Source organism: Microtus ochrogaster, chromosome 5 (genome assembly GCF_000317375.1).
Source record: "Microtus ochrogaster isolate Prairie Vole_2 chromosome 5, MicOch1.0, whole genome shotgun sequence".
NCBI lineage: Eukaryota > Metazoa > Chordata > Mammalia > Rodentia > Cricetidae > Microtus > Microtus ochrogaster.
Window position 1 is genome coordinate 2,605,799 of NC_022012.1, and position 10,905 is coordinate 2,616,703.

Consider the following 10,905-nt stretch of genomic DNA (forward strand, 5'->3'; position numbering starts at 1 on the left):
GAAATGTCCTGGCTCACAAAACTGTGAATTCCAGGGCATATTATGTATTTGGGACTCATTACACGTTCCGTTTTTTAGTGTTTCTCCTTGATTCTGACTTGATTTGGGTACTACGTGTCACAGAACCACGGGGACATAAAAAAAAGTCGAGTTACAGACATGAATTTATTTCACTAAGAATCTTCTAGAAGTTAATCTTTACATAGCATAACCCTTCTTATAAACAGTATTTTCATTTAGAAGTTACGTGATTGCAGTATCCTGGGGGCAAACCATTAAGACCGTTCCCTGAAACGGTTTTAGTAAGTCAGTTTTCCAAAACTCTTGTCCAAGAGGCGAATTCTCAAAAGTAAAACATAGAGGCGTTGCTTCGCCTCTGGAGGACGAAAAGTGTGAGTCCGGGGCGTGGGAAGCTGAAGTCAGGCCCACCGTGAACACCAAGGGGCTGGAGACGCTGCGCGTCAGGAGCGGGCTCGATCGCGCGTGCTTCCTCACCAGATTCCTTCGCCCGCCCGCTCAAGACTTTATAGATGATTTCCCGCTGGGCAACCGCCCGAGAAACTCAGGGCAACCGAGTTCCACCTGCGGAAAATCCTGCAAACCCGGAGGAAAGCGCAGTCCCACACCACAGGAGGCCGCCCCGCGCCGCCCCGCCCCGCCCCGCCCAGCGAGGCTCCTTGCTGCGTCACGTCCGGTCCACGGCCATCCGCTTCCGGGTCAGACTGAGCCGCCTGCTCTTCCAGACTGCCGGAGGTGCCGCGCTGTCGGCGTTGCTTGCCCCTGGAGCGCCCTAGCCGCGGTACCGCCGGGCGAAGCGCTGCGCTGTGCCGGGCGGGCCCCAAGGAGGAGACCCAAGCCCGGGCCGCCGCGGGGTCGCGCCTCGGGCCTCCGCTGCGGTCCCTGGCAGGCGGGAGCCGGAGCTGCGGCGGAGCGCGACCCCCCTCCCCGGCCGCCCTGTCCACCTTGCCGGGGAAGGCGGAAGATGCCAGTGAAGAAGAAAAGAAAAGCCCCCGGAGTGGCAGCGGCGGTCGCGGAAGACGCGGGCCTCAAAAAGTGTAAAATCTCCAGGTACCGCGTGCCCCACCCCGCAGGATCTTCCTCCGGTGCGGGACGGGCGGCCGGGCGCCTACTGTGGCGAGGGGGCGAGCCCTCTCCTCGGCGGGACGGTGGGTGCGGAGCCCCGAGTCTCCGCTCCACGCGGGACCAAACCTCGTGTTGGCCTGTGCGTGTGCTCTGGCGTACTTGGATGAGCTCAGGGGTTTGCCCCACATTGTTGTCTGCGTGCCCAGAGGGTAGGAAACAGACAACCACACGCCAACCGTGCTTTTCCCCCCTGCCTTCTACCTTCGTCCTGTCTACCAAACACGGAGTGCAGATCTGCTGAGATTCACAGCGTCCCTGGGGTTCACTGTATCAAGAAGAATTGGTTTGGCCCACACATTGTTAATGTCAGAGTGTGAAGAAAAGAGCAGAGCATGAAGAATTTTGACAGCTGCCTTGGGAATGGTAGAAAGGAAGCCTGTGCTATAATTGGTCTGCTGACTTAGCATTTCAATTGGCCTAACCTGGACCACCTCAGCAGGAGGAGGCCTTTGAAATCCCTAGAGCCTCAGCTTCTGAAGGCAGCATGCCTCCACCCCACCCCTACACCCCTTACACAGGGTTGGAAAGGCTTGGCTTGCTTTTTCTTTTTTAGCCTTCAGACGCAGTTAGCTCCTCAATCGGTTTTAGTTATTTGTAAGCTACTGTGCTCTGTGTTCTCTTAGGGAAAAGGAAAACAAAGCAGAACTGTAGTCAGAGCCTTTGCTCCCCTTGTGGCATACACATTATTCGTCATGGCAGAAGCATTCCTGCTGTGGAAAGTCATTACAGTTCATCTCCCAACTTATTCTTTGGACTGTCTTTGTGTTAATGGTTGCCACTCTAAAATGACAACTTAAAATGCCAACATTAAGACGAGAGAGCCAGCACTAAATAAAACAAATACCTCTTTGAGGAGAGATGCCGTGAGAAACACACTGCTTAAACTAGGAGAAAGGTGGCTTGTTTAATCCGCATGTTTTGTAGTCATTTGGTTTTTGTTTTTTTCTTGGTGTGTTTTAGCGAAAGAACCTAAGTAATAGTTGGGTGATTAATGAGATACAGTTTTCTTTGATAGTTATTCTGCTTGGCTGCTTTTGGGAATCAAACCTAAGATTTTTAAGCCAGTTAAAATAGCTGAAGGGCAATGTCATTAGATTTGAGGTGTTTCAGCCTAAACTATAATGTAGGGTTTCCATACAAATCATTAGTAGAATCCCAGTAAGAATTTTTGGCATTCAATCAGGTATATAGCTTAGTGGTGAAGAGCAAACCCAGCAGTGTGAGTAAAGCCCTCAGTACAGGGACAGAAAGAGAGATATTTATACTTTCTTTCTAGTCTTGGGCTGAGACTTAGCTGCACTTCTTTATAATCTTGAAATAGGGAAATAATTTTAATTACTGCTCTTGGAATTTGGTAGCAAGCAAAGTAGCATTGGGGTTTTCATTGACCAGCGACTCTTATGCATAGAATACAGGTCCATATTGCTAATGCCTAACTTCTTCCCCTGTCATTTTAACTTAAAAACTACTTTGTTTTGCATGGAAGCAATTGTTGAACTTAGTTTTTTCACTAACATTTGAGTCTTAGTAGGTTCTAGACATCTTTGTGTTTTCTAAGCTATTGCAGATCCCAGCCTCCTGCTAGAATAATCAGTGGAGAGGAAGATTTTTCAAGAAAGAAGTGCCTGGCTTGGTTTTATGAGTATGCAGGTAATGAAATCCATGGATGAAGATGCCAGTCATATGTATTTAAAATCTGTGTTTTATTCTTTAAACATTATTTAGTGCAGGCCTGTTAGATTTTAGTACTGTGTGCTGGGATTAGGGTCAAGCCTAAAGGGTTATAAATTGAAGAATTTGATGCCATTCCAAGACCAGTATTTCTTTACATCTGTATTCTGTAAGAACTTATTTGCTGTTTGTGTATAAATAGAAACAATCACATTGAATGCATTCATAAAATATTCAGGGAAAGAAGTAGGCAAAACATTTTAATTTGTTTGATTTTTGAGACAGAGTTTCCTGTAGTCCTGACTATCTGGAACTGACTCAGTTGTCCAGGCTGCTTTCAAACTCCGAGATCCCCTTGCTGTGTTGGGATGAAAGGCATGCACCACCACACCCAGCTTCCAAAAGCATTTCTATTCTCTTTCTAGGAAACAATATGCAAAATATTTCTCTGTTCACCATTCTCTATTTTTTCTGAACTAGAATCATTTTTCTGAAGCTTTTGGGGTGGTGTGACAAATAATTTAAACGTCTGAGTAATGTATAACACATTTACTCTTTAATTTTAATTTTACAGCAAATACAATAATAAGAAAACAGAATGATAGTACTACAGTATGTTAAGTAGATCGTGAAGATACATGATAATTGACAAGATACAAAACCCAACCTTGAGAGCATCAGGAGAACCTATTTGGAGGAGCAGAGTAACCTGACCTGGGTTTGACAAGTGGTTGATGGGAAGATCTAGGTCCACAGTGAGGCAAACCCATGAACAAGAATACTTGCTTCCCTTGCTGGGTGTGGTAGCACAAGCCTTTTATCTCAGCACTCAAAGGCAGGTGGATCTCTGTAAGTCGGAGGCCAGTCTGGTCTGCAAAGAGAGTTCCAGGACAGCCAAGGCTATTACACAGAAAAACCCTGTTTTGAAAACAAAGAAAAACAAAAAACTTGTTTCCTACTTGTTAATTTCTTCAGAGCATATATGACAGTTTTTCCCTGATATTAATGTTATTTTTTCTTGTTCCTGTCTGTTAGCTGCTTTTCTGCTTTTATTTCTTTTTCTGTTATTATTCTCAATAGTATTTGCTTAAAGTCAAGATGCTTACTAGTTATCGCCTTCTATTTGTACTAGCCATGTTGAAGTTTAGCTGCTTGATTTACAGAGTTACCGTATGGAAAGCTAGACTAGTCTGAAAAGGGGGCAGCATCTTTGCTATTGGGATCAGCAAAGTGATCCTAATTGTATAATTTAAAATTGTTTGATAGCAGGATAGAATCTTTCTAGATCAGGGGAAATAAATGCTATTACTGGTATCCCAAGACAACCACTAACCCAATTTAAATGTAGAGAATTCATTTTTTTAACTGACCTCTATTTAAAATGTTGACCCATTATTTAAAATGCCAGTTTCACATATACATTATATAGAATTAAAAGGTTCTCTTCGTCTTACTTCACTTACAAGGTTACTAGATACCATAAAGATTAATTAGTGTGTATGTATCTTTTTTCTTTTTGAATGCCAGCTTTTAGCTCTTATTGAAACTTAACCTCGGTATTCTAAGATTTTTTTTTTCCTTTTTTTTTTTTTCGAGACAGGGTTTCTCTTTAGCTTTGGAGCCTATCCTGGAAGTCCTGGAACTCCCTAGGTAGACCAGGCTGGCCTCGAACTCACAGAGTTCCACCTGTCTCTGCCTCCCAAGTGCTGGGATTACAGGCGTGCGCCACCACCGCCCGGCTGGTATTCTAATATTTTAATCAAGTATTTGTTTCCTACTCTGTCATATTTATTAGCCAACATATAATTGCTATCATTGTTCTAGGGATTGTGATAAATATATTGTTTTCCTTATAACCATCTGTCAAGTAAGAGATTTTATCCTTATTTTATAAATGAAAACTGAGGCTTAGATTGACTTACTTGCCAGTGACGATATCAGTCCAAGAGCCAGGATTCATCCGATGAATATTTATTCAACATTTTTTGTGAGTTCAACACTGCGATAGTACTTGTGTACTTGTGATATAGTAATGAAAAAATCAGGACATGATCTCTGCCATCGAATGTAGCTTCTCATGAGGAAGACCATAGTAAACAGTAAGTTTATAGGCAAGGAAATTACAACTTGTGAAGACTCATACAAGTATTATGTGGAAGTACTAGAATTTCAGATAGTGTCCACAGAAACTATTTTGGCAGATGCTTCCTTGATAAGGGATCAGTCATTTGCTGGTGAACAGTACCTGTTCTTTCTTACCAAATGGGGATATCCTTCATGGTAGAGACAAAAGCTAGGCCCACTCAAGAGTGGATGACATGCAGAGTCTTAGCACAGTACCTGATACATGTCAGAACTCAGTATGTTAGGTAGTATTACTGCTAACAGCTTTAGAGTATCTTCAGATTCATGTGTTAACTAATTTCTTGTATAGTTCATTGTGAAAGTACTGTCATTAAGCATGTTGTTTGTTTTGGTTTTGGTTTCCTGAGTATTTATTATGGCATTGTATTAAACCCTGAACGTGTAGCTGAGAACATTTATATTTTTACATAAAATGAGACGGTGTTTTCATGTACCCTCCTCTTAGAGACTTGATCATGTGTAGGTTACTTACATTCTCTATAGATGCTGTGTAGAATTTGAGTAGTGAGTAGAGGAGAAAAGCCCTGGATGTGTTCAGTATAGGGGAATTCTTTATCTTCTTACCTTTTAGACAGGGCTCACTGACCTGGAACCTGCTATGTAGACCACACTGCCTTTTTGTTGCTGGTGGTTTTGCAAGACAGTGATTTTCTGTGCATCCCTGGCTGTACTGAAACTCACTCTGTAGACCAGGCTGGCTTCAGACCCGCAGAGATCTATCTGTCTCTGCCTCCCTAGTGTTGGGACTAATGCCTGACTGTCTCGAGATTTTTTTACTCAGCAATTTGTTGAATTCATGGATATGCCATTTAGTAAATAGAAAGCTGATTGTGGGGAAAAAAGAGCATTTTTAATCTGTCACAAAGGATTAAAAAATAAGAATTATATAGTTTAAATGCAATATACAGTGAGCTAAATCATTTGTATTACTGCTTGAATTGAGTGGAAATCAAAGAATCTGAAAGAATTAATTGAATTCACTTATACACATCTTACCCAGTTGTAGTTTTATTAGAAGGCTATAGTTTAAAAGTATTATTGACATTCAGTCAGGCGGTGAACTTTGGTATAGGCTTTGCTTTACACTTAGGTCTGTTATTTCCATTGCTTTGGGAAGTCACATAATACTTAACACATACAGATCTTGTCTACCTAAGATCATATGTATGTTTCATATAGAAACTACATTGATTTCTAATTGTGTGTTAACATAACCTTTTTTTTAAGATTTATTTATTTATTATGTATACTTTGTTCTGCCTGCATGTTATGCCTCCAAGCCAGAAGAGGGCACCATATCTCTTTATGGATGGTTGTGAGCCACCATGTGGTTGCTGGGAATTGAACTCAGGACCTCTGGAAGAGCAACCAGTGCTCTTACTTGCTGAGCCATCCATCTCTCTAACCCACCATAACCTTATTGATCACATAGCAGAAGGCTATATTTTTTTTGTTAAGAAAAATCATAAGGCACTGGCTTTTGTGTTGTGTCTGTAACCTAATTATAGTACTATGAAATGTACCTTCTCAAATTCATTCAGTCTTTGGCTTATGTTTGTAGGGTTTTGTTTTGATCCAGGGTCCTATGTAGCCTAGACTAGCCTTGAACACTTAATCTTCATGCTTCTACTTCCTAAGAGCTGGGATTATAAACTCATGTCACCTTGACTAGCTAAAGCTGGAGTATTTTCTGGTTGTTGAAGAAAGGAAAGTTAAAATGTACAAGGAGGACACAGTCTCAAGAAGAAACCTGCATGAGCTCTCTCATTTTCAGAACCTAGAAAATATGTATATTTGTAAACAAATGTACACGCAGAGACAGACATGTAGAAAAGAGTCAGAAAGGCTGAACTTAGAGGATAAGGAAGAGTGAGTTACTGATAGAGGGTATAAACAAAATGTAGGATAAGGAAGACTGAGTTACTGATAGAGGATATAAACAAAACTAATTGTTTTTTAGTTCTAACTCATGTCATGGATTTTCATTTTATCCATGCATAAAAGTCCATCCACCCAATGCTGAAAGTATAAAATCCAGTGTGTGTCTTTCAGTGGCTTTCCAACCAAGTTCATTCAGGTGTGTAGACGTCAGCGGGCTCATGCTAGTGTCTGGTGTTTTTATTTACAAGGGTCTTTGTTATGTATATAATAAGGAAAATAAAAGCTTTTGGATAATATAACATTGATTCAAGACATTTTTGTACTGAAAATTTATGTCATATTTCAAATCACAACATCTGTTTTAGGTCATTTCTAGACGCAGAAGAATTAGCAGTGATCCAGTTCCTCTTTTGGGAATCTTATAATAAAAAAATTCAAGAATTGTATTGATTTTTTTTTTTAGTGCTCTAGTTTAAAATGAGAAACAAAAAAGATAATTCAAACTCCATATGCTTTATAGCCTTACATTGTCAAAAATTTTATTCAGAATAAATTCTTAGATTTTTTTTTTTTTTTACATGAGTGAGATCATGTTGGCTTGGTTTGTTCTTTTTGTGAACTACTGATTTATACTAGTGGAATTTTTCTTTACTACTCCTTTAAATAATGTCCTTAACTCACTGGGCCTGATAGCTCACACCTTTAATCCCATCATTCAGAGGGAGAAGCAGGTGAATTTCTGTGAATGTCAGACCAGCCTGGGCTACACAATGAGACCTAAAATAAGAGAAGGAAAAAAGTCCTTAATTCATATTGTACTATATTTAAGGAATAAAATTTCTAAGTATGCTTTTCAGAGCTACGGTACAATTTAAATTCACTTATTTATGTAAAAAGTATTAAGATATTTTCACAGATGTCTTTAATGTAATAGTTTAAGTCATGTACTTAATAAAGTGTAATAAGGTGTATGAATTATTTTTGTCTTTGAAGGTCCTGATGAAGTTGTAGGGCCAGAAGGAATGGAAAAATTTTGTGAAGACATTGGTGTTGAACCTGAAAATGTATGTTTTATTTCTAAGTAAAATGAAATATAAATGGATTATAATGTTTTCATAAATTTCTAAAAATTGAAGCTTTAATATATGGAAGATATTTTTTCTTCATGATTACTACTGTAAATTCACACTAGGGTTTTTTAAATCACCCTAAATTGAGTGAGAGTGAACATTCCTGAACACTGCCTCAATACTGGCACTTTTCAGCTGCTTGGTAGTTGACAATCAGAAGCTGTAGTGTCTTGTAGTGGACGACTGGAAATGTTTGTTTAAGAATGTTCTCCATGAGGAGTGCGGCCATGATCATCTCTGACTTCTCCCTGTCCTTTATGTTCTCTTCTTTACAGATTATTATGTTAGTTTTAGCGTGGAAGTTGGAGGCTGAAAGCATGGGATTTTTTACCAAGGAAGAATGGTTAAAGGGAATGACCTCATTACAGTAAGAATATTTTCTGAAAAGCAAATTTGGTGGCCTATTTAAAGATCTCTTTGATATTTTGTGCTTCATCTTTTTCAGGAATAAGATTTTGCTTTAAAGTAGTCAAATTGGTTTGATTTGTAAAAATCAGGTTGGGGACTAGCAAAATTATATTGTTCTGACCCATGAGTAATTTTCATACACTTTAAGAAAACACTCAGGCTAATTGAGACATGTTGAGTTTACTAGAAACAGTCAGTGAGTTAGGCGCTCATAGGGTTATTTGAGTAACGAAAGTTTTCCCCGCTCTATACACACTCCACTCTAAGAATTTCATCACTGGACAATCCTAAACCCTAGGGCCTCCTCACTCCCTTTTGTATAAGTTTAGAAAGTCACATGGTGCTTTGGTGCACTGCTTCCTCCTATTACCTCTCACAGGATCAAAGTAGAAATGGTTTTTGGTTCCTGTGTAGTCTTGAGACATTTGTAGTTATGTATGTTCGGATGGAGATGTCATGCTGAAATAGTTTCATAAATTTCAGAATTACTTCATTATTCAGATAACTCACTCTGCCTTTCCAGAGTAGAGTGTTTAATTTCAATTCATTTAGGGATTTTGTGGTAATTTTCTATTATATCTTAATCATAATGTTCCATCAGAATGTTATTCAACATTCTAAAATATTTTCATATTTTAAAGTGTTACTTTATTGTTTATTTGTTTTCCATCACTTGGGATTGAACCTCGGACTTTATACATGCTAACCCAGTGCTCTACCACAGAGCCACATCCCTAACCACACTTAAAATTTCCAGGCAGACACTGCGTTATTAGGTCTAGAGTTTTCTTTGTTGTCTATGGTTTTCTTAGTCTATGTAAACTATTTTTAATTCTTATTTAGCTGTCCCTCAGTTCTTCCCCCCCCCCTCAAGACAGGGTTTCTCTGTAGCTTTGGAGTCTCTCCTGGAACTAGCTCTTAAACCAGGTTGCAGGTTGGCCTTGAACTCACAAAGATCTGCCTGCCTCTGCCTCCCTAGTGCTGGGATTAAAGGCCCTAGTGCAGGGATTAAAGGCGTGCACCACCTCCACCTGGCTTGTCCCTCAGTTCTTAAGAAAGGATGTCTCTTTGCTTACAAGGCAGTCACAATTATGGATTTGAATTTTCAATATCTTGTTATCTTCTGTTTTTAACCATTTTTTAAAATGTCTTTTTCATGTGTGTTTTAAACATAACGTTAGTGTGTGTGTGTGTGTGTGTGTGTGTGTGTGTGTGTGTGTGTGTGTCAGTGTGTGTCTGTCCGTGTCTGTCCATGGACATGTGTACTCAGGAATATATTCTATCTTTGTGTAACTGTAATAGATTTGTTGTAAAGAGGAGGGTAGGTGGGAGTGTGACTGTTCAGTATGTACTATGTAGGAAGATAGATACATAGAACATAGATGTATATACACACACATATTCATTCCTTGGGTAAAAACCTCTTTTCAGTTGCTGGATGAAGATTCTATGGTGATATTTAAGATATTTATCAGTCTGACTACAGGGCAAGTCAAGATCGAGCTCCCTCTTGTCTGTTGCTTAGGGTCTTAGCTGGGGTCATCCTTGTGGATTCCTGAAAATTTATCTAGAGCCAGGTTTCTTACTAGCCCCATAATGGCTCCCTCAATCAAGATATCTTTCCTTGCTCTCATCTCTGTCCTTCCTCCATCTTGACTATCCCATTCCCTCAAGTTCTCCTCAACAGTCTTCTTCTCCTCCCTCCTCCCCTTCTCCCCCCTTTTCCTCTTCTACCCTCCTTCTCCCTGCACCACCATGATCCCAATTTTGTCAGGTGATCTTGTCTATTTTGACTTACAGGTGGATCTATGTATGTTTTTCTTAGGGTTCACCTTACTACTTAGCTTTTCTAGGCTCATTATTCTTTGTTTATAGCTAGTATCCACTTATGAGTGAGTACGTACCATATTCATCTTTTTGGATCTTGGTTACCTCACTCAGGATGGTATTGTCTAATTCCATCCATTTGCATGCAAATTTCAAGATGTCACAGTGTTTTTACTGCTGAGTCTAATGTGTAAATGTACCACATTTTCTTTATCCATTCTTTGGTCAAGGGGCATTTAGGTTGTTTCCAGGTTCTGGCTATGACAAACAAAGCTGCTATGAACATAGTTGGGCACATGTCCTTGTGGCACGATTGAACATCCTTTGGATATATACTCCAAAGTGGTATTACTGGGTCTTGAGGAAGGTTGTTTCCTAATTTTCTGAGAAATCGCCACACTGACATCCAAAGGGACTGCACCAGCTTGCATTCCCACCAGCTTTGCAGAAGTGTTCCCTTTTCCCCACAACCTCTCCAGCATAAGTTGTCATCAGTGTTTTTGATTTTGGCCATTCTTACAAGTGTAAGATTGAATCTCAGAGTTGTTTTGATTTGCATTTCTCTGATGACTAATGATGATGAACATTTTTTTAAGTGTCTTTCAGCCATTTTAGATTCCTCTGTTGAGAGTTCTCTGTTTAGGTCTGTACTCATTTTTTTTTATTGGATTATGTGATCTTTTGGTGTCCAATTTCTTGA

The 10,905-nt window shown here is 40.0% G+C and overlaps 1 protein-coding gene across 2 annotated transcripts in view; it reads left to right on the forward strand.

Moving 5' to 3' along the window:
* The first annotated feature begins 726 nt into the window (after positions 1 to 726).
* Positions 727 to 10,905, forward strand: part of Dcun1d5 (defective in cullin neddylation 1 domain containing 5) — a 38,356-nt gene continuing 28,177 nt past the window's right edge. Inside the window, exons 1-4 of one of the 2 annotated variants that reach the window (XM_005346772.3) lie at positions 727 to 1,068; positions 2,702 to 2,793; positions 7,834 to 7,904; positions 8,246 to 8,337. In XM_005346772.3, the coding sequence (XP_005346829.1) occupies positions 983 to 1,068; positions 2,702 to 2,793; positions 7,834 to 7,904; positions 8,246 to 8,337 (341 nt within the window). In that variant the 5' untranslated portion in view covers positions 727 to 982. The remainder of the gene's footprint in view (positions 1,069 to 2,701; positions 2,794 to 7,833; positions 7,905 to 8,245; positions 8,338 to 10,905) is intronic. The other variant, XM_005346773.3, reaches the window with a different exon arrangement.